This window comes from Vanellus vanellus, assembly GCF_965231255.1.
Source record: "Vanellus vanellus genome assembly, chromosome: 6".
NCBI lineage: Eukaryota > Metazoa > Chordata > Aves > Charadriiformes > Charadriidae > Vanellus > Vanellus vanellus.
The window spans coordinates 32,899,040-32,926,510 of NC_138911.1; the positions used below are offsets into that span (position 1 = coordinate 32,899,040).

Sequence of the window (27,471 nt, forward strand, 5' to 3'; positions counted from 1 at the left end):
CACAGGGAGGTCTGCTGCCTCCCTGGGGCCCGTGTCAGGGACATCACCAGGAAACTCCATGGTCTGGTACGGTGCACTGATTATTACCTGCTACTGGTTATGTAACTTGGAAGCGATGAGGTTGTGGACAGAAGTCTTAAGGCAATTAAAAAGGACTTCAGGGCACTGGGACAACTGGTTGAAGGTTCTGGTGCGCAGGTAGTTTTTTTTTCTTCAATCTCTTCGGGGTAAGGAGAGAAAGGAAAAGGAAGATAGAACTGATTAACACGTGGCTCAGAGGCTGTTGCCATCAGTGGAATTTTGGTTTTTTTGATCACGGGGACCGGGCCTGCTCGCAACAGATGGGGTACACCTGTCTCAGAAGGGGAAAAGGATCCTGGGGCAACAATTAGCAGGGCACATTGAAGGAACTTTAAACTAGACTGGAAGAGGGAAGGGGATATGACTGGGCCTGCTAGAAGTAAGCCCAGGGGGAGCATGCCAGGGTTTGCAGGATGGCGAGCTAGCAAGGACCGTTGTTATTCTGTCTCAGTGGAGGTAGGGGTTGGAGATAAATGGGGCAGTAAAGACAGAAGGGTTATTGATGGGTTAGAAACCATGGTAAAGCCTGAGAGCAGTCAGGTAGGAACTAGGGCGTTCACCCACAAAGATGTGTCAGGAACATTAGCCCAACTGAAGTGCATCTACGCTAATGCATGTAGCATGGGCAACAAACAGGAGGAGCTAGAAGCCACGGTGCACTAGGAAAACTATAATATAGTAGCCATCACAGAATTGTGGTGGGACACCTTGTGCAACTGGAGTGCTGCAATCAATGGCTACAAGCTCTTCAGAAGGGATAGACAGGGAAGGAGTGGTGGGGTGGCACTGTATGTTAGGGACTGTATGAATGTTTAGAACTCAATCATAATGATGATACGGTTGAGTGTCTATGGCTCAGAATCAGGGGAAGGCCAACAAGGCTGATGTTGTGGTGGGGGTCTGTTACAGACCACCCAATCAGGACAGAGAGGTAGATGAAACTTTCTACAAGCAGCTGGGAGAAGTCTCACGATTGCTTGTGCTTGTTCTTGTGGGGGACTTCAATTTCCTAGATGTCTGCTGGAAATACAACACAGCAGAGAGGGAACAGTCCCGTAGATCCTAGAGTGTGTCGAGGACAACTTCCTCACTCAGCTGGTGAGTGAACCCACCAGGGAAAGTGCCCTGCTGGACCTGCTCTCTGTGAACAGAGAAGGACTGGTGGGTGATGTGGCGGTGGGAGATCAACTAGGGCACAGCAATCATGAAATGATTTAATTCTTCATTCTTAGAGAAGTAAGGAGGGGGGGACAGCAAAACTGCCACTTTGGTCTTCCAAAGGGCAGACTTTGTCTTGTTTAGGAGACTGATTGACAGAGTCCCTTGGGAGTCAGTCCTGAAGGGTGCAGGAGTCCAGGAACGCTGGACACTCGTTAAGGAGGAAGTCTTAAAGGTGCACGAGCAGCCTGTCCCCATGTGCTGTAAGTCATGCCGGTGGCAAAGAAGACTGGCCTGGCTGAACAGAGAACTTTGGCTGCAGCTCAGGGAAAAAAGGAGAGTCTATGGACACTGGAAGAAAGGACAGGCCACACGCGGCCACAGAGATGCTGTGAGGCTATGCAGGGAGAAAATTAGAAAGTCCAAAGCCCAGCTAGAAAATAATCTGGCTTCTGCTGTAAAGGACAACAAGAAATCTTTCTATAGATACATTAGCAGCAAAAGAATGGCCAGGGAGAGCATCCATCCTCTATTAGATGCATGGGGAAACATGGTGACTAAGGATAAGGAAAAGGCTGAGGTGCTGTCCTGGTTCCGGCAAGGATGGGGTTAATTTCCCCAAGGAGCCGGCAGGGGAGGCACGTATTCCATACCACGTGACCCATGCCCCGCTATAAAAGGAGCTAGCCGGGGCGGGGGGGCCAGTCGCCACTCGGGGGCGGGCTGCGGCGGTGCGGGTCCGGTCGGTGCGCTTCGAGGCGGTACTGTAATCGCGTTCTTGTATTCCTTTACCGGTGTTATTGTTTTTCTTTCTTTCTTTTCTTTCTTCTTCCCTTTGTCTGTTCTGTTAAATTATAATATTTCAACCCACGAGTTTTGCCCTTTTCTGCTGATTTTTCCCACGGCTGTGGGAGTCGAGCGAGCGGCTGCGTGGTTCTCTGTTGCTGGCTGAGGCCAAACCACGACAGGTGCTTAATGCCTTCTTTGCCTCAGTCTTTAGCAATAGGACCAGTTGCACTCTGAGGATCCAACCCCCTGAGATAGAAGACAGAGACCGGGAGCAGGATAACCCCCCCCACAATCCAGGAGGAAATGGTCAGTGACCTGCTACAGCACATAGACATACACAAGTTTATGGGACCAGATGGAATCCACCCAAGAGTTCTGAGAGAGCTGGTGGAGGTGCTCACCAGGCCACTTTCCATCATTTTCCAACAGTCCTGGCTGACCGGAGATGTCCCAGCAGATTGGAAACTAGCCAATGTGGCACCCATCTACAAGAAGGGCTGGAAGGAGGATCTGGGAAATTACAGGCCTGTCAGTTTGACTTCAGTGCTGAGGAAGCTGATGGAGCAGGTCACCCTGAGTACCATCATGCAGTATGCACAGGACAACCGGGTGATCCGTCCCAGTCAACGTGGGTTTAAGAAAGGCAGGTCCTACTTGACTAACCTGATCTCCTTCTATAACATGGTCACCTGCTTAGTGGACAAGGGAAAAGCTGTGGATGTTGTCTGTCTGGACTTTAGTAAAGCCTTTGACACAGTTTCCCACAGCATTCTTCTGGAGAAGCTGGCTGCTCATGGCTTGGATGGGCATACGCTTTGCTGGTTAAAAAACTGGCTGGAAGGCTGGGCCCAGAGAGTGGTGGTGAATGGAGTTAATTCCAGTTGGCGACCGGTCACAAGTAGTGTCCCCCAGGGCTCAGTACTGGGGCCAGTCCTGTTTAATATCTTTATCAATGATCTGGATGAGGGGATTGAGTGCACCCTCAGTAAATTTGCAGGTGGTGCCAAGCTGGGTGGGAGTGTTGATCTGTGTGAAGGTAGGGAGGCCCTGCAGAGGGATTTAGACAGAGTAGATTGATGGGCCAAGGCAAACTGTATGACTTTCAATGAGGCCAAATGCAGGGTCTTACACTTTGGCCACAACAACACCACTTTGGCCCGCCAACACTACAGGCTTGGGGAGGAGTGGCTGGAAAGCTGCTCAGCAGAGAGGGACCTGGGGGTGTTGAGTGATAGCTGGCTGAACATGAGCCAGCAGTGTGTCCAGGTGGCCAAGAAGGCCAACAGCATCCTGGCCTGTATCAGGAATAGCGTATCCAGTAGGACCAGGGAGGTGATTTTACCCCTGTACTTGGCACTGGTGAGGCTGCATCTCGAGTACTGTATTCAGTTTTGGGCCCCTTACTACAAGAAGGACGTTGAGGCTCTGGAGCATGTACAAAGAAGGGCAACAAAGCTGGTGAGGGGTCTGGAGCACGTCTTACGAGGAGCGGCTGAGGGAACTGGGGTTGTTTAGCCTGGAGAAAAGGAGGCTCAGGGGAGACCTTATGGGTCTCTACAACTATCTGAAAGGAGGTTGCAGAGAGGTGGGAGTTGACGTGTTCTGTCAAGTAACAGGTGATAGAACAAGAGGAAATGGCTTCAAGTTTAGATTGGATATTAGGAAGAATTACTTTACTGAAAGGGTCATCAGGCATTGGAACGCATTACGTAGGGCAGTGGTGCAGTCCCCATCCCTGGAGGTATTTAAGGGTCATGTAGATATAGCACTCAGGGATAGGGTTTAGTGGTGGGCTGGTCAGTGTTAGGTTAATGATTGGACTAGATGATCTTACAGGTCTTTTCCAATCTAGGAGATTCTGTGACAAGAAGATTCCATGCATGTTAATCTACCAAAATTTATCCTCCGCTTTAGAAAAAAAACCTGTTTGTCCTGGGCCAGCCTGAAGTCTTTATGCTGGTCAATTAACACAAGTTATCATTTAATTTGATGGCTAATAGATTTGAAAGTAGTTTTGTTTTACTTGGGACTTGTCAAAATAAAATGCTACCTAGGATTTTGGGCGGATAGGAACATAGTTGCATTACACGCTAGGGTTACAGGAGGTGATGTGGTTAAACACTGCATGCACATATGTGCTCTGGGGACAGCTTGACAGACTGCAGGCTTTTGGAAAGAGCTAGCCTAGCAAAGGAGGGGGGAAAAACGCATCTGTCAGTAAATAGATGGATAAAGATGCTCTGTGCTGCTTTTAAGGAGCACCAATCATCTTTATAACTTTGACAGGTGGCAATGTGGCAGGGAGGGGAGGAAGAGATTCAGAGAATTGTGTGGGTGGTGAAGAAATTAATCCTAATGAATTGGAAGAGCAAATCCACAGTGGGCAGAAAGCTTTGGATTTCTGCCCTGCTGGATATGGATAAATGCAAGAGAATCCCTTTTGCGTGCAAGAGCTAATTGGGCAATTACAATGTAATCTCAAAACCTTTGCTTAAACTGTATCCTGACTATTAAAGCATGAGGCAGATTCTCTTCCAGTGGTTCATAAGGCTTGCCCAGAGTCTTTCAGATGGGTGTTTGAAACAGGTCCTCTTTTATCTTTCCCTCTCTTCTGGGAAGTAAAACTTTTCGGTTAGTTTTTTTTCTTTTGTCATTGTGTTATGACAGGAGAACTCATTTCTAAGGCTTCCTTTCAATGTTTTCATTCTATATGCAGAAGAACACATGAACATAAGAATGGCCAAACTGGCTCAGACCAAGGGTCCATATAGTACAATATTATTATTCTTTCCTCAGTGCCTGCTTGTGGCCACTGTTGGAGACAGCAGCACGAGCATACGTGACACTTCCTTCTAACACTTTCACAGCTTCCAAACATTTTCAGCTCTGGGGCTTCTCTGAGCTTGACTTCTGTCTCTTTACTAATCCTTGATGGCTCTTATTTCCATTCAGTTCTCTTGAACAAATGGAACTTTTTGTACCAACATCCCTTGCCAGGGAGGTTGCAGGTCTACTACCTAGTGGTGAAAAGCCAAGCCTTTTTTTTTTTTTTTTTTTTAAATGGCTTCCTTTTGATAGGTTTAATATCTGACACAATAGTCAATTCCTATCTACTTTTTCATGCCACCTGCAGAACCCCAACATATCTCTTTGTCTCATGACTAGCTACATCCTTAAAGACGCTTTCTGAAGAATGTAGTAATTTTTTTTTTTTTAAATATGTTAACTATGTCAATGAGATCACTGATTTCTCCAAAGAATACTAAGAGGTGGGTGTCAAGGGACCTCCTCTTGCAGAAGACATGTTGACCCTGACACAAAAGATCATTTTTATTCTCCATTACTGCTATATTCTTGTTATCACTTCTACTAATTAATCCAGTCTAGATGCCAGGCTTGCAGACTTGTAATTCCCTGGCTGTCATGTGGACCTCTGTTTGAAGATAAGCATTACCATTGCTACCTTCTGGTGCTCAGGTCCCAGGAACACTTCACATGAGAGGCTGCCCATGATCATTAGTAATTCAGCTATTCTGTCCCTGCAGTTCCTCTGTTACTCTTGGGTATGTGTTGTTCTGCCTGTGGAATCCCCCAGGGCTAATTCTGTCTATATCATACACTCATCCATGACAACTTTAAACAGAGCCTTTTCTGATTTCTTCACTCTTCCTACTCCTTCTACAAAAATAAAAGTGGGATGATCAGGCATGGGAACCTCACCAGTTTTCTTCTGGTGGAAGCAAGAAAGCTCTGATGCAAAAATTTAATTTATTTTCTCTGCAACAGCCATGTCAGGTCTGAGTTCTCCTTTTACAGCTTTGCTATCACTTGGCCCTACAGACTACTTTTCTGACATGTTGGAGGAAGGATTGAAGAAGTAGCTAAGTGTTACTGGAGAGGTTGTCCTTATCTGTTTTAGGTCTATCTAGAAGCTAAAAGTGACAATGTTTTCATCTGCTTTTGAAAGCACAGGGTCCTGAGACAATTTGGATGAGGAATGATCAGTAAGAGAGCTCTCTGTCTGCAGTGCTCTCTGCTGGATTCCGTGGGGTTTTCCTACCCCTAATTTCTGAGTTCATGTTGTCCAAGTCTTTTATGTGAACAGGCTTGAACTAAGCTTTAAATGCTCCAATGCCAAGCGGTTCCCCGTTCCAAAGAAAAGGAGCGCCTGGGTGCTTCCTAAAGCTTGGGTGTTTTTAAGGCTTTAAATCTCAAGACTGATTCCTGTTTACTTCAACCATCTTCCAAAGGCTCACTTGTGAGGTGAAGCATGTTATTCTCTGTCCCATCTCTCTGCCGAACCTAGTCAGTATTCTTTCTCTTGGAGGGAGTGTTTTTATTTAGAACTGGCACCAACACAGCAATTCAGCATCAGGCTGGTCTTGCTCACATCCGTTGTGTATTGCCATCTCATCACGCAGATGAAGAAGAGCCTGTGCCTTGCTAGGACGGAGTTGGAAGGGAAAGCAAAGAAGGTATTTGCGAGCACAGGTGCCCAGTGCACTATTAGCATTGAAATGAGGTAGTGACCATGGCTACATCATCACACAAAACAGAAATGAAGCTTGTATCGCAGTGTGTGGTGTTTTTTACAGAGAGAAGAATAAGATGCATTGGTGGCTGGTATTTATATATCCAGCACTGTTTTCATGCTTGGTTACCTGCTGAAGGGTAGCAAACCAAGCTGTGTATTTCTTTTCATGGTTTACAATGTGCCAATACACTTTGGAGGATAAAGTAATCTGGGGGAGAGTTAAGAAATTTGCATCTTCTGTAATGAACTTGCCAAAGGAGGCTGTCCTCTGAGCGGGCTAACTATTGCCACATAGGTGTTTCTAGGGATTCAGCAGCTCTCCTGTGCAAGTGACCATGTTCTGGAGGAGGACGGTTATGAAAAAATTGTTCCCATAAGGAGACTTGCCAGGGACAAATTTTAAATTTTAGCGCTGCACCTCTGGTGTGATACTGGGCCTGTTTCTAGGCTTGATTACTAAAATGGCGTATGTGGAAGGAGGCTGATTTTCAGTCTATCCATGGCTGGCTTTGCACACACTCTTGGGCATGTTTGTTTATCTCTAGCAGGACGCCTCCTGTAAGTCAGGGAGTTAAAATGCTGCTGTTCTCTTCACTGTATACATACAGATTGTATTTATGTTTGCACATGTGATGCATGAGCATATATATCCTATTTGCTTGTGCAAGTTTTATCTATGTTCTCCTGTGGAATGAGCTAATGCTGTCCTGCTTACAGCATGCTGGTGTCTGCCTTGTCCTGCTGTTAATGATCTATTTGTGATACCACTATAAGCCCTAGCCATGAAGTGGGATTCCACCATATTTCATGAAAACACTGTATAAAAGAGAACAAGTGAGAGTTGTGGCTCCAAAGAGATTACAAGCTGCTTTTCATGTAGGTCTTTTAGGATGAATGCAAACAGCGATTAGTTTAACTCCATCTGGCAACCCTAACCTCTTCCAAGATGAGATCTCCCACTTGATGCAAACATTCCTTTGGTCATAATGTCCAGTCAAATACAACTTTGTTTCCTCTGTGAAGCTTTATACTGACTAATTTTTACCTCTTTGGTCTCTTCCAGTAAGAGAGGCTGAGCAAGATTTTTGAGGTGTTAAAGTGAAGCACGGTAAAATGAATTATATAAATGCTACTGAACTCATACTTCATAGAGCAAATGAAAGTTTCACATAAGATGAAATATATCAGGCTGGGCTGCTGATCTTATTTGTTTGATGAATCTGTTTACCTCTTGCATACATCCATCTAACTTGGGAGAAGGCAGATATATGGAGTGGGAACTGAATGGTCTCAGACCGACCCATTTATCACTTGCATGATGCATCACTTGTGTGACTTTCATTGCTGGAGTGTCTAGTACTTCCCTCTTATAGGAAAAGAAGTCTTTCTTTTCTCTTGGTCTGCAGGCTAATTAGCTTAATTTATATGTTTATGACCATTTGTATTCCCTAGCTTGCGTGAGTGAACTTAAAGAAAAGCAACTCAGGAGAACTGAGATCCACATCTGTTGTACAATACTCTTCATCTCTTGTGGGAGTTGTGTTTGTATCCATATCTGATTGTATGGAGTTCTCCTCTTTTTCTCCTGCCCTATGGATCACTTTGGAGAGAGTGTGGTGACTTTTTTAGGTCTCTGGTTCCCTCAGGAACGTTTTTGGGTGAATGTGGAATATGACTTATGTGTGTAGTGTCCTACTGTTAAGAGCACACGCTCTTATTTTTGGTACTAATCAAAATGGGGGTGTGCTTGGAGTGTGCTGTATCACTGCTAGAAATCAGAGAAAGGCAGTGGGCCATTGTCATCTGGGGCTGAATAAGGCCTTGTTTTTCTACAATAGATATCTGGGTATCTAGAAGGTTCTTAAAAGGGCCAAAGCAGCAGGATAATTTAATCTGAGAGCAGATGTCTTTGATATTAGAGGATGTTGTGTGCTAGATGAGGCATTTACAGGGCTTGCCTCTTTCTCCTACATTAGCCTGGGCACAGTTCAGATTAGATGTCTACTATGCATGCAGGAGAATTTTTTGGCAGGTCTCTGAGGGATCTGGCAGACAATACCATTTGCATTCCGTGGTACAAACATACAACCATTTCGCTTTTCACTAAAATAAATAGGAGCCAATACGCAGTTGCAGTATCTAATGGATTTTTATAGAAATAAATATGAAGGGGGGAATATTACGAAGGGGGGAATAAATATGAAGTGAAGGAATATTCCCACCGAAACCTGCTACATAAGGCAAATTTTCCTCCTTGATCTTACTGAAGTATTTCCTTATCTTCTCTCTTCCCCTTCAATCCCTGATCTCACCGTCCACATTTCAGATATAGAGATACTGTATGATGTATGTCCATCAAGAAACCAGTTGGCTGAATCACTAGGGTCGTTTCAGGTCTGTTTCTAGATGCACCCAACACACAGTGGACTAGCACAGAAATTTTGCTTTAGCAGACCTGTAGAATTATTACTATGCCCAGAAGAAGGGAAATATTTAGGGCAGCCCAGATGATATTCCAATGCTGGTTCTCGTACATACTGTGATGGGGGCAAGGAGAAGTAAGAAAGGATAGATTTTGTTTTCCAAAGAAGCTGCACTTTGGCATGTTTGTGCCTTTCCCTGTGCAAGGGGGTGTGTGACCCTTGGGAGAAGCAAGCACAGAGGTTGTCCCTTTGAAGGGACAAACACCTACTTTTTAATCTGAAATGTTTTTCACGCAAACCAATATTTTCATAGTACTAAATGCTGATGATTTGTTGCCAGGCACTGCTGCTAACAGTCGTCTCTGTTTTTCAGCAAAGGTTGGCTATTAAATGGTATTTCAGAGCTGCATACCCAATGCTGCTCATTAAATAAAGACAGTGGGAATCCTTGGGGAAAAAAAAATAAAAAGGATAAAATAAAATAAAAAATCCCCCGTAGCCCCCGGACAAACCAGAGAAGAGCACATTGCATCACAGTCACTAAGATACTCCCACAGCTTTTTATTTTTTTCTCAGCTGTCATGGCATGCTGCACATATTAATCATTCTGTTGCATTTTCATATGGGGAGGTGGGCAAAAGTATCCTTAAAGCAGTTTGTCAGCACCCAATAGCTAAATGCTGAAAATCAGAAATGATTACTCATTTCTAAAACTATTAGCGGTTAGCATCTTTGGTCATTTTAAACAGTGCTAAAATCACTCAGCATAGAAGCCCTTGGGTCATGGGTTATAAACGAGTTTGTATCTGAACTTCCCTGACTGTTACTTTTGTATCAGTCTTGTGCTTTGTAGAAGATAATTATTCCAACAACCCAGTTTGGCATTTGGCTGGGTTACGTAGCTACCCCTCTTTTAGACAGTTCCCTTCTCAAGGAAATGATCCTTACTCTGCTCTTTCATTGTCTTCAGACCAGCAGAAACTGGGTTTTGGGAGGAAGGTGTATTTGAATCTCTATGTCACAACAGTATTTTCTCATTGCTATACTCAAGTCCCTTGCTTTCCGTTTCATCCCTTAAATTCTAATCTGGTGATAACACTGCAATGTGATTCTTCAGTAATTGTGCTGGAACAGCAGAGAGAGTGTATGGATTATGGCAAAAATACACTCATATCCTTTTTCTTGTAGGAAAAGATAATGCAGAGAGACGAGACACTGCGTGAAACTGGCACTGTATTGGCAGGGTTTTATCCAAGACAGGACAAAGCACTCTAGGGGGAAAAAAAGAACAAGTCACTAGCTGAGGAAATCTGTTTTTCCCAGTATTTTTCTAAGCTAAGCTGGTTAGGCATGCTGCCAGCCAGGCATGGCCCCTGGAAACTGTCCAGGAAAAAAATCTCAGCTCACATTGTGAAAGGGTTTCCCCCATCCATGCTGGAGAAGAGATTCCCTTCTGGGAAGCTTAGAGATAAATATTTATTTAGTTTTGCAATAGCAAACTAATGTTAATGGCACGCGGCCAATTTCTATCATGGGCACCATGAGGTATTTTGAACAAGTGCCACCAAAGTCAGCACAAAGTATAGATTCTTTAGGTGCAAGCAGACTCTACCCCACTCTCTCCTGATGCTGCTGCTATTGGCTCAGAGGATGGGCACAACTGTTTCTGGTGAGTGAGAATGAGGCAGCAAGCAAGAATTTACGTGCCTTTATGACATCTCTAAGTGCTGGACTGGATTTTGGCCTTACATAGCACTTGCATGGGGAGGAGATCTGGGTAGTGTTACTTTCTTTTTTAATTTTCTGTAGGAATCCAGGTTCACTTGTGGATATGTTTAACTCATGGCTATGGGGTGCATTAGGAACCCCAGGGCAAGGCCTGTGTCCATGGGCTTCCAGCAGCAAATGATCAGTGATAGAAAGGAGAGCTGGGATCCCCATCTCTATTGGGAATTCTCAGTATCTGAATATGGAGCCCACCTGTTTTAGGTGTAGTGGATGGTGAAGGTCTTGCATTCAGATCACTGATACTGATGGTGTTGAACACTTCAGAGTAAATGGGAATTTGAAGAAGAATTTGGAGGATCACAGTTTTGAATTTTAATGTAGTACCATCCTGATGAAATTTTAGTTTTGGCCAGGTCCGAAGTAAATCTGTAGTGTGTCCATTGCAGAGCAGGGAATATGAGCTTCACAAGTCCTTGTTTGACATCCGAACTATGAGATCGTCCTCCATCAGTAGTTTTTCTGTAGATGTTTGAACATGCTTCCATCTCCTGTTTGAACCCAAGATTTTTTTCCCTGCTTTCTTTTGGGCAATAATTTTCTTTCCTTTAAGTCTCTGTGCCTCTCATTTTTAATTTTTTTTTTTTTTCTACTGAGGATGTCAGCTTTTGTCTAACAATTGTAAGCCTGCCAGCCTGCAGATTCCTTTGAAGTAGTCTGCTGTCTCCCTTGGCTCTCTGCACAACAGGTTGAAAACAATATGTTATTGTGCTCTGCATTAATGGGATGGAACAAAAGGACTATTTATTCCATTGCCAGTGATGTTCTTGGTCCTTCTGTGACATCATAAAGGGACTTCTTATCCCTTTGTGACGGCTGTTATTACAATGACTTTGTTGTTACCTCAGTTTTCTCCAAGTAGTTTTCCATGTAAGAACTTGGCAGAAGTCAGAAGTTCTTTTAACTAGTTTCTTATAGTTTCTTGGTATAAAGAGAGCAGATGTCCCTGTGTTGTGTATCTAGGAGTCTGTTGGCCTTGGTGAAAGCACTAAAGAACTGGGTTGTACTACAAATGTGAGTACAGTGTTAGTAAGAGGTTTGACTTTTAAGGCTAGAACTCCTCAGGAGACAGTTCAAGCTGAAAAATCACAGCTGAAACTTTTAAAAAGCCTCCTCCATATTGTTCTCTAATTCTGTTTGTCAAGTAGGATGCTAGTTTTTCAGTAGGTTACAGTGTCTTTGGCAAAGGAAACCACTGTGATATCCCTGTGATGTGGTGGATCAACCTCACTCCTTTCCACTTCAGCAAACTTTGTGACAGATCACTTCTTTTTGGTGGGCAGTATGGAACTGTTGTTGGATGGTTAACCTTTGAGCCAGGATGTTAAGCTCATCTCTGCTCCCAGTTTGCTGTATCTTCATATTCATAGCACAACCTGTATGCTGGTATTTTCTTCCCCTACCTGTAAAATGAAAAATGTCTTCCTGCTTCACACAGATGCTATGAGGCTTACCAATTTAATTCTTGTAAAGTATTTTGAAATCCTGGGAAGAATTGCAAAGTAGGGAAGCAGAGTCTTGTTGAATCACTTGATCTGAGATCATAAAAACAACCCCGAAACAAACCTTGGAGTATATCTTTAAATTTATAGAAAGCGTATACCTCAATAGTTGCCTTCTCTGCCATGGGAACATTCTTCAGCCTTGTGGTTTCTAGAATAGCAATTCCTGAGTGACTTTCCGCTCTAGTATTACATCAGAGAGGTTTACTTCTCCAGGGATAGGCAAAAAGCCAGATTATGATGAACCTGTGTGCTGACACCCCCACCCTCACCCCCCAGTTTTGTTTCTTTTTGGTTTTTAATCTTTATCTTTACAAAAATTTCTAGCTCTGAGTCAAGCTTGATTCCTAGTTCCTCCCACTTGGTAGTCATCTCTGAGAGTTTTTCTCCCCACTCCTGTTCTACCTCAGCACAGCGTGCCTTCAGATGGCAGTGCTTAAGGGAATGTTCCTGCCAAAATAAAGTTGAAAGTGACCTGCATGCAGCCGATCAAAATGTTCAAGGCCATATCTCTGACAGTAGGGGCTTTATTGTTAATCTGTTGCATCCCATCCCTTCAGGATGGTCACAGCTTGGCACGTTGGGCGCAATTCTCCCTTCCCCTACCACTGACTAGATATGGTTTGGAGAAAAGGCGAACTCTTCTTGGCAGGTAAGCAAGCCTTATATGAAATGAAGATTGAGTATGTTTGTCTGGATCACCTGGCAGGTCTGAGTAACTGTCAGAGGATAACTGAACACCATTCAGGAAGAAGAGCAGACGCTCCAGTCCACTGAGCCATGGGGCTCTGCCCCTGGTTCACTGGATGAGCAGACAGACTCTTTTTTTGTCATAGGTATTAATTTTCTCCCCCAAAGGCTCTGATGGCTGTACCTATGAATTGGATCCTGCAGAGCAATTCTTTGTTCCTGAGTTAATTATGAATCGAGACAGCATAGTGGAGGGTATTTCAAACTATGGTGTAGTTTGAAAGACATTAGGATGTTCTCATTACAAACATGAGAAGACATCCCATGAGATCCGCCTTAGGCGGACAGGCATGGGCTGTTGGTGTGTCTGAACTAGCAAAAAAGTAGGTATTTGTGTTTGGCTGGGCAGAAGAAGCTTAAGAGAGAGCAAGCCAGTGCAGAAGAATCAGTGTCATATTAGGATTTTGCTACTATGGGAGAGAAATTGAGGAACTTGAGCAGAGATCTAGATGAGCCCTTGGTAGAAAAGTCTTAACTGCCAGTTTATTTGGTGGCATTGATCTCCCTTAATCTCCCCTTCTGGAGCTGTTTATGTGTGCGTGCATCACTTTGATGGAGAAGTTATAGTTGGTGATTAGGGTGTTCATCTTTCATACGACAGGTTGATGTTCAAAACCCTATCTGCCAGAGAAGAGATGGACTGTACTATTTTTATACTTCAGGGCCATGCTACAGCTATTAGGCAGTCAGCTGTTCTGTGCAGGCTTGGGGTGCATGTTACCTGCAGCCTGATTCTCTGAACAAAGGCAGATGCTTTGGCCTAGGTGAGATTGATATGTAGACTGGAGTGCGCTTTCAAAGAATGCACTATATGTCTGTTTTCCCTCTGTAATCCTGGACATCAGGACAGGGCTAGTCTCCTCTTTGGAGAGAATAAATGCTAGTAATCCACAGAAGTCAGCAAGGATCCTTACCAACACGGAGAAGGTGGTGTTAATTTTCTTGGCTTGAGCATGGCCTAGCCATAGCATTGATCCATACCTGAGAAATCATTTAGAAGCCCTATTTATTAATTATTACAGTTCTAGGTTACATCTTCCTTGCAAGGTGAAGCACGGAGAGCCCTGAGGCCATATTGCTGACTTTGCCAGGCATGTCAGGGCCAAGCTAGTTCCAGAGTTAGACATCTGCACTGTGCTCCAGATATTTCCTGGTTAACTGGGCTGTAGGGTATTTATCTCCCTATGTGTTTTTTCCTCAAATCACCTGAATCCTCTTTGACAGGAACCCTATTTCCCCAAACACTCTGAAGACTGGGCTGGGGGCTCGCAACGCGCATAGGTGTGTAGGGTCTGAAATAGGCTCAACCGAGGATGTTAACAGCCTCCTAGACATTAGCAGAGGAAAACATTTCAGACCATTCACTGCTCTGTCATGCACAGGCACACCAAGGCTTTCTTGATACCTGGCTTTCAGTCATACAAATCTTTTCTTGTGCTTTCTTACTGCCAGGAAACTTCTAAACACTTAGCCAAAGTCTCTCTTCTTTTTAAGCTGAGTGTGTTACTCCTACTTGAATCCTTCTGTATCGTTCTTAAGAAGTCTTCTCCCATAATTCATGTCAGCCCTTCAAATGTTTGCAAATTTGTCGTCTGTAGTCTTTGCTTTGCCAAGCTATTAACTCTTCTGAATTAATTCTCTTATAAGTCAGTCTCTCCATTTCCCTGATCGTTTTGCTGCTGTTCTTTTTGAATACCTCTTAATTTGTCATTGTGAATGCATCTAAGGCAAAAGCATTGGCACTTTGCTAAGTTTATAACACATCAGAAGTGTGGCCAGCAGATCAAAAGAGGTGATTCTGCCCCTCTACTCCACTCTCATGAGACCCCACCTGGAGTACTGCAGCCAGCGCTGCAGCCCCCAACATAGGAAAGACATGGACCTGTTGGAGCGGGTCCAGAGGAGGGCCACAAAGATGATCAGAGGGCTGGAGCACCTCTCCTATGAGAACAGGCTGAGAGAGTTGGGGTTGTTCAGCCTGGAGAAGAGAAGGCTCCGGGGAGACCTTATTGCGGCCTTCCAGTACCTAAAGGGGGCCTACAGGAAAGCTGGGGAAGGACTTTTTACAAGGGCATGTAGTGATAGGACGAGGGGGAATGGCTTCAAACCGGAAGAGGGTAGATTTAGATTAGATATTAGGAAGAAATTTTTCCCTTTGAGGGTGGTAAGGCACTGGAACAGGTTGCCCAGAGAAGTTGTGGATGCCCCATCCCTGGAGGTGTTCAAGGCCAGGCTGGATGAGGCTTTGAGCAACCTGGTCTAGTGGGAGGTGTCTGTGCCTGTGGCAGGGGGATTGGAACTCGATGATCTTCAAGGTCTTTTCCAACCTAAACCATTCTATGATTAGTGTCATGACTGGTGTGACAAACCCTTGGGCTGGTGGATTAACTTGTGCTGGCTTCTGTGTGAACTTGCCAAGAGAAGAGACAGGGATGTTCACTCTGCAGGGACAGAAAGTAGTTGCTTAATTTAGCCAGCTAGTTGCCCTCTCTCCATTGGCAAGGCAGGTTCCCACTCAAGCTTTGAAACACAGGTTGGATGAGTGTTCACTGTCCCCAACAAGAGTTAAGTGTATTTAATGCAGAGCATTACTTTCTCAACAGCCGGTTACACAAGTGTATGGCTCAAGGCAAAAGATACACAGTGGTAAACTTCCTCCCTGATGGGGCTGCAGGAAGGAAGGTCTGCTCAGGACAAAATCTGCTGACAGTGCAACAGGGTAGAAAGTGGAACAGTGATGGAGAAAGAGACTTCAGGTAATACCAGTATATTAAGCTAGGACTGTGCCTGCCCTTTTTTGGGATGAGGCTGCAAGTGGAAAAAATGAAGGTATCCCATTCTTGCAGCTAAGTCTTGTTTATGATGTTTAAATAAAATATTCAGAATACACCCAAAAGTTAACTGCTGAAACGCATACTGTTCCCTTTCTGCACTGTGATTAATATTTTCTTCTGTCCTGCTGTTCTTTCAGTAAAATCGCACTGCGTCACAACACTGAAGCATAAGTAGATTTCCAACTCTCCCTCAGCAACAGCATCAGTTTTTAATCCACATGTAGCATTTTAGAAGCCACTGCAATAAGCTCTTTATGCTTCATGATTGCGAAGATTTTAGTGTTGGCTCATGCATCAGGCAATGCAGAAGCATATTATAATGTCTGAAAAGCCACAGCAACCTCCAAAATTCCTTGTGAAGAGACAGCTGAAGAATGTATTTAGCCCAACTTGAGAGAAAAAGACACTTTGCAGAGCAGAACCTGGCTGAAATAGAACAGCTGCTGAGACAGGGCTGGCTGTTGCAGTCCTACAGAGGCTTGGCCCGCATTCCTCAAGGGATGCGGTTGAGCATCTTGCCTTCTGTTTCTTCACTTAGCATTTGTGGGTTTGCATGAGGGAACATGTTTAGCAGTATAACCTGTAGATTTCAGGCTGTTATTGCCCAGGGAATTCCCAGTCTATTAGAGTGTATTAACATGAAGGGTGGAGGGCTGTCTTCGGCAGAAGTTCTCATTCAAAATGCAGTGCAGCAGAGTCAGTTGCATGCCAAGAGATGCCTTGTATTTTTCTTCTTTCTGTAATGTGACTGTGCTCCTCAGATGTCTATTCTCCAGTCAGTTCTCCTGTCCCGGTCCAAGTTTGAAGCATCCCAGTCCAAGTCTGAAGTGGAGCCCGTAAGTGGTGTCCTTGTATAGCCCTGTATCCCTGCTTCATCAGAGCTTACAGCAGCCTCTGGCTGCATTGACACTGCAGGTTTCTCAGTACTCGTGTGCTGTCCTGGAAGAAAATCTGTAGTTCCTCAAGCTTTGATCAGCTCTGCCAGTTGGGTTGCTTGCAAACATGCCAATGCCCACACTCTGGGAATTGTTTTTCTTGTGACTTGCAAGTTATTGCTTATTGCAATGGGAGGCTGAGCCTGTTTGTAAACAAAAACCTGCTTACTGCAGTATTTTCTTTCTTTAATACTCTCTGGCATTTTTAAGTGAAAGTTAGCATACCTGTCTAACGCAGGCATTTTTGGCTAATTGCATTTGGAGTGACCTGATGATCTGTCACACCCTGGTCCACAACTTGCAGATTGATAGCTTTTGCCAGCAGCGAAGAGGACCTGGTATAGGAGGTGATCCTCCAGCCAGGAAGAGTTGTGTTTTGCATGTGCTGGAGTGAGGACCCACCCGGATAGCTTTTACCAGGTATGAAGTACCAAAGACAGGCCTGTGTCATCGCTCGTCAATACTCTGTGTAGCTTTTTTTTTCAGTTGCCATTCTGCCCACATGCATTTAAATCATTTCCTGCTTAATCTGTATTCACAGTATATTAGGAAAGTAGCATTTTAGGCTTGGTTAATGTACAAGCTTTGGACCTCTGGAGAACTGAGTGCAAGAGACAGGTCACACTGAAATGAGTTTGAGTCTCATCCAATTGCTAAAGAAAACTTACTAATAGCAGCCATGCCGTATAATTTGATGTCATTCCACATGATAGTGAGTGGTTTTTACCAGAGCTCCAGGCCAGAAGGGGTGAACAGCAGAAGGACTTTGGTAGAACTGTGTGTGTGCCTGGGGCTGTGGGACATATGTGAGCACTGCTGTGATATGACTGAAGTGCCTTGGCAAAGATCTGCGGGAAGCCCCCTGTCCTGCGTGTCTGTAGTTGAGTAATGTGTCCTTCACCCCTGCAAGCATTACTCGGGGAATAAAGTCTGTGATCTGTTTTGGGCTCTCTCCTTCCACTTCTGTGGGCCCAAGATTCTGGATCCCGGTTTAGAAAAATGTACTGGGGGAAACTGAAACTCTTCTGAAGCTGCTGACCATACAGGGCTGGGATTTTACTCACTGGTTTCCTGAAGTGACGGTCTCTACCTTTCTGTTCTAGTTTTGTCTTTTGCACTCTCATGCTTCACATCTGGGTCAACACATCTCAGAAAATAATGCTGATGTTCCCCTGCTGTTGTGTTGAGCTTTAACATCGCAGAGGATTTCCCTGGTGTTTAAGATATGGTAGATCAGTGCATCCATTAGTACACACACTCCTCTGCACGTTTTCATGAGGCTGCCTAGGTAAGTTGATGGCGGGGGCCAAGCACTACTAAGCCCAGAACAAAGCCTCTGGGAAAAGACTTTTACACAGTGTATCTGATAAAGGTAGAGGTGTGAAGAAATACTCCTTGCCAGTCTAACTCCTTTCATGGAACACACTAGTTAGCAGCTGGAGCCCTAGGTTTCCTCCACTTGGATTTGTTGAGGCAAGGTTCTTCTGTGGTGACCCAGCTCCCCCATCCTACAGAGAAGAGACATCATCTCTGCAAAGGAGACCTTGGTGATAAAGTGTGTGACTTGGCTCTCAAAAAGGAAAGGATTAAAATCAAGCCCAGGTGGTAGGGCAGAGAGTTTGTTATTGGACCTGTGTTGGCAGGAGTGCTCCATGATCTGAAAACTAGCGGAGGGTAAGGTGATTTGGTCATTTCTTTCAGTCCCTTAACATGCTACTTGCTCCCTAGCAATGTGGGAATATCTTCTGTAGCTCTCATCCTCCTTTACTGTTCCTTCCCTTCTTTCTAGAAGCGAAGCTTTCCCAGTTGATTCACAGGGGAAAATATGCAGATGGTGCTTTGAGAGAAGATATGCTTAATTTAATTACTGGTTTATAATCTGCACCCATCCTTGGTAAAGTTTTGTTCAAAGTAGCATGTGGCCATACATGGACATCAGAGCAACCAGACTAGATTAGAACAAAGCTGTGTCTAGCCTGCTATCCTGGCTCAGACAATGATTGTGTGCGGTACCTAGTGAAGAGTAGAAGAGCGTGGCAAGGATTTATGACACTGAGTTTGCAACTATTTGCTGAAATCAGATTTGTTTAGCAACTCTCAGTGGATTTCTTTTCGATACGTTCATACAGATCATAAGAAAGGATGGGTTAGTGTCTGTTCAGTAGTGGATGGATCTGGTGGAGTGGAATATCCAGCCTATACTGAGGTGATAAATGGAATATTGTATAGTGTGTTGGCTGCTTGGAGAAAGTAATATCTGAGATCGTCACAGTGGTGGTCTTGTCTCCAGCCTCTAGGGAGCTGGTTAGTTAAGCTGCTCAGCACAGTGATGCAGGAAAGCTTTTGGTGACGCACCATGGAAAATAACGGTCAGAAGTAGGGAGGAAAAGAGAAAGTTAGTGACAGAAACTTCATATGTTATAGTATGGTATTAATTGATGGTGGAAGTTAGTGGTTACATGGATGGGCCTCTCCTGTCTGGAAACTCATCTTTCTGGTAGGCGCTCCTAGGAACTCATGTTCTGAAAAGTCCCAGGATGACATAATCTGCTAGTATCACACCATCTGCTTCTCCATCCTAGACCTACCAGAAGCATATCCATATAATGAAGCTTTTAGTTTTCTTTCTGGAAAGTTAGTGCACTGTCCTGGGAGACTTCCACTTCTACCTCTGTATGAAAGATGGATAAATTCAGTGAATAACACAACAACTGACTCCGAGTATCTCCCAGAATCTAAACTATCTCACCAGACACTTTTGATCTCTGAATGAAATCAACTAAGAAATCAGGGAAAACTTGAATGAAAACTGGAGAACTTCAAATTCTACTTCATCAGGGACCTGCATTAAAAGCTCTTAACTGATGCACTACAAACTGTAAATAAGAGGAGGTTCCTCTCTGGGTTTGAATTTTGAGTCCTGGGCTATCTGTTGCTTTTATGAAGCAGCTGCAGTCTGGTTAGCTCTCCTCCCTTCCTCTCTTCACTTCTGAGCTGTTCTCTGTCTCTGTTGAAGATGGAAATGAGACAGAATGCTCCAAGTCCCTCTGCATAGGGTTTATGGCATGATTTTGTAGGCAGTGTGCGATGCAGGCATGAATCACAGCTCCCTTTAAGATACTGCTGTATTCGATTCCCCGTCTCTTTCATCTGACTCAGAACAGCCTGCAGATTTTTGTTTTTAATCTAAGCAATAGCCAATTTACTCCAGCAATGAGTATTTGCTGACTGTTGCTGCTGTTCTTATGCTCAGAATTGCAAACCCCTCGGAAAACGAGGCCAGCTCGTGTATGTGTGTACAAACCTGGTTTCAAATCTGGCTTGGACTCTCTCTTCCAGCTCAGCAAATGACTGACAGTTCACTTTAGCATAGCTTCCTCCTGAGACAAGCCGTGGGCTGTGCAAGAGTGCCGTGAGGCGTTCACTGCGTGTTCAGTCGCACACCGGAGGCAGACTATGCAGCACCCTGGAGACAGGGGTGAGATGAGGACAGTGGCAGCCATGATTCAGAGCTGCTTTGCATTTTGGTCTTGCTAGTAGATAACACTGAAAATTTTTATTTGCAGTGAACTAAGATGCAAATCAGATCCCAATTCAATAACACCCTTGTGTTATTGAAGTTATTTGAAAGAAAAGAAAATACTAAACCAGTACAGCTTGTTCAGTTCAAATTCCGGTATGGCTGAAGTTGTTGCAGTTCAGCCCACAATATTCATTAAAGGGATTCACAGTGAAAAATACACCTTTTAAATACAAACATGTGCATGTGGTGGTTGTAACACCTGGTATCAGATGGAGAAATACTTTTGCTCATCTCTTCTTTATCTCTGATGGGGCCTCCTCACGAATCACAGAATCGCAGAGTGGTCAGGGTTGGAAGGGACCTCTGGAGATCATCTAGACCAACCCCCCTGCCAGACCAGGGTCACCTAGAGCAGGTTGCACAGGACAGCATCCAGGCGGTTGAGTTGTGTTTCCACAGCTGTCCTGCAGCCTGGCTCTCGGGCAGGGTGGGTTTCGGGGGCTGTGGCTCTGTGCTGGGAACAAGAACAGTGCAGGCAGATGGGGTACAGGGAGGACTTGTGCTCTGACAGTGTTGTGCACATATGAGCTGAACAGGTCTCTGTGCTTTAATCTGACATGATAATCAAGGAGAGGTTTGTTTTTCTCTGCTTGTTTGCTTTGTTGTTTGGATCCAACATAAACTTTAACGTGGAAGAAGAAAAAGCTATAGCTGAAAGTGGCTTTCAGTTTAACTTTCTTGTTTGAAATACAAAGCCTGATGCAGAGCAGCCTCTGCAGATAGCCCTGACTTTGATAACTGGCAAGAGCATTTCTAATTTAAAATGTCTCCCTTCTCTTCCTATTAGTTACTCCTCTAAGCAAAGCAGCTGGCGTGACCTGGGCATGTTGTGCTTGTATTGTTGCTGTGAGACAATAGCTCAGCCTGAGGGAGGAAGACAACCTACTTACCATATCCTCTGGGAGTTGTTACCATGGGACTTTGTAGAAACTAGTGTTTCTCTGAAGCTTACTGAGATCTAGGAGATCAAAGAACTGAACTGAGAGCTATGTGTCCATGGGAGACAGGCTTTGGTCTCCTCAGCAGAGGTGGCTGGTGTCATATACAGCCTCCACCCCTGTATCTTTTTACCCAGTCAGAGCAGGGATATTCCTGCTGTAGAGGACAGATCTGTGGAGCAAAAGGCAAGAAGGGCAGCAGAAGGCAAGGGCGCATCATGTCCCGAAATACCAGGCATGGTGTTCAACAGAGGGTTCGGGCTAATGCGCTAGCAGAGGTTGAGAGCTACCTGACCTAGCTCCAGTCCAATGGTCTGATGTATCCTAAAAACAAGAGTTTTCATAATTAAAGTGAAGAGATAAGTGGAGGTTGTACAAGGTCTGAAGAGAGCAGTGGGCAGGGGTCCAGCTAGGGTCAGGTGGTTTGCTGCCTCCCTGCAGTAATACATCATTTGTGATACCGAAACTCACTCACAACAAGAAATATTACAGCATTGTCTGGAGGGAAAGCGAACTGCTGTAATGCCAGAGGCAAGCATGTTGGTGGGACATGGTTTAAGGCGTCGAGGCTGGCCATACATTAAGTCAGGCTTGGGACTGCACTTCTTGTATCAAAGCTACTGTGTTTTTCCACAGTAGCAGTGATCTCACAGAAAGCATTTCTAGGTGATTTACAGGGCTACTGCAGTCATCAAAAATACATAAGCAAGCAGCGTGAGGAAAGTAGATGGAGTATGCCAGACCTCTGGTTACCTGACAGCAGAGGGGTTCTCGCTTGTACCGTGGCAGCTGAGTGACACCAGACACCAGGGAAGGTGCAGCTTATTCTGGCTCCACCAGAAGCAGCTACCAGACCCAAAAGAGAATTTTAGCTGAATGAATCTGTCATGGCATTGCATGGGGACAAGTGAACAATGTTCACTTTTCTTGCAGTGCTTGATTAAAATAAGAATTCAGTTGCTCTGAGTTACTGGAGATGAATCTTCGCTGCACAGTAGCTGTAAGTGAACTGTAAATTATACCAGGCACACGCAGTTTCCACTCACTGCCTGAAAATATAATTTCTGGAGCAGCACAGCTCTGCAGCTAACCTAATAAATACTGGTGCTGAGCAGGGCTAATTATCTCCAATGCAGCACTGCCTTGGCATGGCTGTGCGGCTTCCCACTCCAGAATTAGCTTAGCTGGGACTTGTTTGGGTGTTTGCACTGTCCTTCATGGTATGGTGGAAACAGTGAGCAGTGCTTGGTGGAGGAGTGTCGCTTGCATGCACCGGACTGCAGTATTCCTTTGCTCCAAGTGTAACAAGGAAGTGACGGACTCCAGAGCAATGAAGTCACTTAACAGTTCCTCTTGAAAATTTGTCTTGGGTGAAGTTATGGTCACCTTGGACTTAATTTTGGAGCAGCAAGCCCTTGTCCTTTCTGAAAACACTGCCTGACAGTATATGGTACCTCTGAGCAAAATGTTGACTAGTATGCTCGGAGCATCTTTTTTTTTTTTTTTTTTTTTCTTCCCCTCCCCCCCCTCTATAAAGCAGTTACCAATGTCATATAGATGATTACACTAAACTGGGGGTTTAGTGATGACACTAAACTGGGGGGGTGTGTTGATCTGCTTGAGGGTAGATTGGCTCTGCAGAGGGATCTGGACAGGCTGGACAGATGGGCTGAGGCCAATGGTATGAGGTTCAACAAGGCCAAGTGTCGGGTCCTGCACTTGGGTCACAACAACCCCATGCAGCGCTACAGACTGGGGGCGGAGTGGCTCGAAAGCTGCCTGGCAGAAAAGGACCTGGGGGTGTTGGTGGACAACCGGCTGAGCATGAGCCAGCAGTGTGCCCAGGCAGCCAAGAAGGCCAACACCATCCTGGCCTGCATCAGGAATAGTGTGGTGAGCCGGACTAGGGAAGTAATCATCCCCCTGTACTCGGCACTGGTGAGGCCTCACCTCGAGTACTGTGTTCAGTTTTGGGCCCCTCACTACAAGAAGGACATTGAGGTGTTGGAGCGTGTCCAGAGAAGGGCTACAAAGCTGGTGAAGGGTCTGGAGGACAAACCTTATGAGGAACGACTGAGGGATCTGGGGTTGTTTAGCCTGGAGAAGAGGAGGCTGAGGGGAGACCTTATCGCCCTCTACAACTACCTGAAAGGAGGTTTTAGAGAGATGGGAGCTGACCTCTTCTCCCTGGCGACAAGTGATAGGACAAGAGGAAATGGGTTCAAGTTATGTCAGGGCAGGTTTAGATTAGATGTTAGGAAGCATTTTTTCACTGAAAGGGTTATTAAACATTGGAATAAGCTGCCCAGAGAGGTGGTGGATTCACCATCCCTGGAGGTGTTTAAGAAAAGGGTAGATGAGGTGCTTAGGGACATGGTTTAGGAGTGGTGGTGTTTTTATCAGGGTAGGTTAATGGTTGGACTTGATGATCTTAAAGGTCCCTTCCAACCTCACTGATTCTATGATTCTATGATTCTATGATTACTAAATGGTGCTCCTCTGACCTACAAGAGGAATAGATCTCTGTCTATAAAATCTCAATGCCTAAAAAGTAGATATTGGGAGGTGATGTAAAATGATGTGTGGAAAATATTTGGAGATTCTTTAACTCAAGATTTTGAAAATCAGATAAGACAACTGAATTGGTAACACTGTTTTAGTGTCAGCTATTTAAATGAGAAGATAGATAATCACACATCCTGTAGCAACTGGGTTTATGCAAGTTCAGGTCCAGTTATATCTTGATACAGGGAAATTCCTGATGTGGAGAGGATTAGATGAGCATTTTTTTGGAGCCCTAATCCCAGCCAGCTGTATAAACACAGTGCCCACTTCTGTTAGTCTGTAAGGAGTCTCAAATTGTTTGTCTCAGGATAATTTCTTGTCCTTAAGGGAAGCTGCCCTGAGGATGAGAGACAGGGGATATATCCTAGGCAACAATCATGTGTTTCTTTTCCACTAATGCCTCCAAATGTGGCTTTTCTCTTACTTTAGTACTGGATAAATGAATACACTTCCACCTTGGGGATTGGTGTCTTCCACTCTGGCATCGAGATCTACGGCAGAGGTATGAAGTGTTTCCTTTTCACTACCTGCAGAATACAGGGACAACTGTATGGCTAGTCTGACATGAAGAAGAACCCCGAACTTACAACTTCTGGCGAGGGATGTTTTCAAGAGTGAAAAACTCAGCCAGTTCTCTTTTAGAGCCCATTGTGGAGTCTAGTGGGAACTTGTGCAGTTCTGTCATGAATCATGTTGCCCTTATTTTCAGCATATAACGGCAGCTCCTATAGCTTGTGCAGGTGTCTAGCAGGATGGCAGATATGAGGGACGAAGCAATGTTGGAAAGCTGTTCTGCAGTGAAGAAGGGGGAGAAAGAAGGGGAAAAATGAGGGAGGGGGAAGAAAGGTGGATCAGTGGTTGTCTTGAGACCTGCATAAGTGTGTTTGTGCTAATTCCCTGTCAGGGTAAATCCATTTTGCAGTAATTATTTCTGAATGTCTATGGTCTGGTAGTCTTGGAATCTGGATTTCCAGATCCTGGAAACTCTTCTTTTGAAACAGCAGAGTTACAAGGAAAAGAAAATGTCTTGTAAGACTCTTGAAACGGGCTGGATGGGGGTTGAAGCTGATTAGAGCACCCATTGCAAAAGGCGCGGTCAACGGATCTGGAAAAAGCTGTAGGGCAGTGAAGGACAAACTAGCATCACAAGCTTTCCATTTCCCTCTTCAGCATTAAATGGGAATGACTTGGGATATCTCACTCATGGTATTTTTAGCCAGTGCCATGCAGTAGACAAAACCCCTGGGGTGCCATGTTCCATCTCAAGCACAGAAGCTTTCACAGGCTGTGTGAGATGGCCTGTATGACACCATGAGGTCCACGGGCTGTGTTTCACAGGCCATGCAAGGTGGCCTTTATGAAATGGAGGGACCTCCTGGCTTGACCTGTGTGCTGAGGCAGTGGAGTATAATCAGCTTGGCTTTTTGCAAATAATTCCTACTTGCTGCCTGTCAATCCCTCTGGAAGATTTGATTTCTCCCTTCTCTAGAAAAGACTTCTTCCAGCTCAGTACCACCACTGACAGCCTCTCATAGTTTATTTAGATGCCTCCACCACAGAACTTTCCACTGAGAGGAAGCCACCTGCACAGGCACAGACGCTCGGAGAGTTTTCCTGATGCTGTGGGAAAGCAGTAGTGTTAGCATGGAGGGCATCCTCAGGCTGAGGGGTAACTGGACAGACAGAATGGCTTTCAGAACCCGGATAGAATGGATTTTGGCAGTAGCCCAGCCCCCAGTGCTGATGCTGAGCCGTGCAGACAGCTGCCATAGACTTTTTCCTGACATTGTGTTCATTCAATTACTCACAGTCTGTTTCTTTCCTTGTCAGAGTTTGCCTATGGAGGGCATCCCTACCCTTTCAGTGGGATTTTCGAGATCACACCTGGCAGTGCGGTAGAACTTGGCGAGACCTTTAAATTCAAGTAAGGCCCCTTTTCTACATCTTCTCCTCTGCCATCGACATAGAGGGAGCAGGGAAGTCCTCTCCTCTGGGTCCCCCTTTCCTTCTCCTCATAAGCACCGTCACTGCATCGTTTACACGATCCTGGTTCAAAGGCAGCCCTGCAGGGATTTTGGAGATGGATGAAAGACTGTGTACACCAAACAGGGAACAGCGCTGAACTGTGTTTGGCAGGGTTCAAAGGCATACTTGCAGATGATTGCAGTTTTCTTCTCTCATTTTCTTCGTTTTCTGTGCTCCCAGTTTCACATGTCAGCAAGGATGGGAGTAACTGAGTGTTACACAGAGCCAGTGCACAGGGGAAAAAACAAAACCTAGTCTTTGTATGAGCATCACCTATTTGTGGATACTGCACAGAGTACCAGAAGTCATCTCCTGTGTTTATTATTACCCTGTCACAAGGAACGGGCCAGCTGCTAGAGGAGTCTGAGAGGGTGCTCAGACTGTGGGGCTGCAGGTCAAGGAACTGCCCATGGCAGGTGGGGCTTCACCTTCCCAGAGAGCCAGTTTATGTTGGGGGTCGCTGGAGACTTTCAGAAGAATGAGCGCTATTGAGTGACTATTGGGAGAAGCAGTCGGTTTCTGCATGAAGTTTTCAGTCTGCTCCTTCCTGGCCCACCCTTTCAATCATGAAAAAAATATCTCCTCTGTCCTACTAGAGATTTCTATTGTGGGACGGTGGGCAGAGTGGGAGCAGACCCCCAGAGCTGAGACTTCCCTGGTGGCGAGCAGGAAGCTCTTGGGGCTGTTGCCTGTGCTGTAACCTGCTTTGTGGATAAGCTGAGGACATTACTGTGCCATTTCATTAGTGAGAGTCTCTGATAGCCCCAGATATGCATGCCCATGTTGTCATCCTGTCCTTCTTGCCAGTGTCTGACCATTTCCTTTTCCCTGGGTCTATATCACTCTCTTCAATGTATCTTTCCACATTTCCTGTTGTGTGTTCTGTTTTTAACTAGAGAATCCATTGCCTTGGGCACCACAGACTTCACAGAAGAGGACGTGGATAAGATTATGGAAGAGCTGGGGAAGGAGTACAAAGGAAACGCATACCACCTGATGCACAAGAACTGTAATCACTTCTCTGCTGCTCTGGCTGAGGTGGGCACAACTGTCTCTTCTCTTTTTTTTTTTTTTTTTTCTTTTTTTTTTTTTTTTTCTTTGCTGCTTCTGTAGTAATGCTCACAGAAAGGGAACTGGGGTCAACAGAGCCTGCTAGGCCAGAGATAGCCAAATCTCCAGTCTCTGCCCTCAACATTTTTGGAAGCCCTTTGCTGTTGAAAGGGATGGGATGAGGAGGTAGAGATGCAGCAAGTTTATCACATTTGGTCTAAACTGTGGGGAAACTAGGATTGCCTGCATTTTGGTTCACTGAATAAACACTGAGCAGTAATTGGAAGGACAGACCTGGCTAGCATGCAAATGTGCATCATTTTAATAACAAGCACAAATAATCCTATATGATCTGCAAAGGAATAAAAATGGCTTATCGGTGTTCTGCAAACAAAAATTTGCAGTATTCAGGAAGTGGGTGTCCCTTTTCCTTATTTTATGTGTGCCATCCAAAACCTATTAAAAAAAAGTATTGATTTTCTCATAGACATATTTCTTTGGTGCTTACTCATTTCAATG

General features: G+C 44.9%; 1 protein-coding gene across 1 annotated transcript in view; it reads left to right on the plus strand.

Annotated features, from left to right (window-relative positions):
* LOC309673437 (deubiquitinase DESI2-like) overlaps window positions 1-27,471 on the plus strand; it is a gene marked incomplete at both ends in the record, with an annotated part of 61,918 nt that overhangs the window by 17,579 nt on the left and 16,868 nt on the right. The window contains 3 exons of the mRNA XM_082485205.1: window positions 24,307-24,379; window positions 25,708-25,801; window positions 26,799-26,940. Coding sequence (XP_082341331.1) covers window positions 24,307-24,379; window positions 25,708-25,801; window positions 26,799-26,940 — 309 coding nt within the window. The remainder of the gene's footprint in view (window positions 1-24,306; window positions 24,380-25,707; window positions 25,802-26,798; window positions 26,941-27,471) is intronic.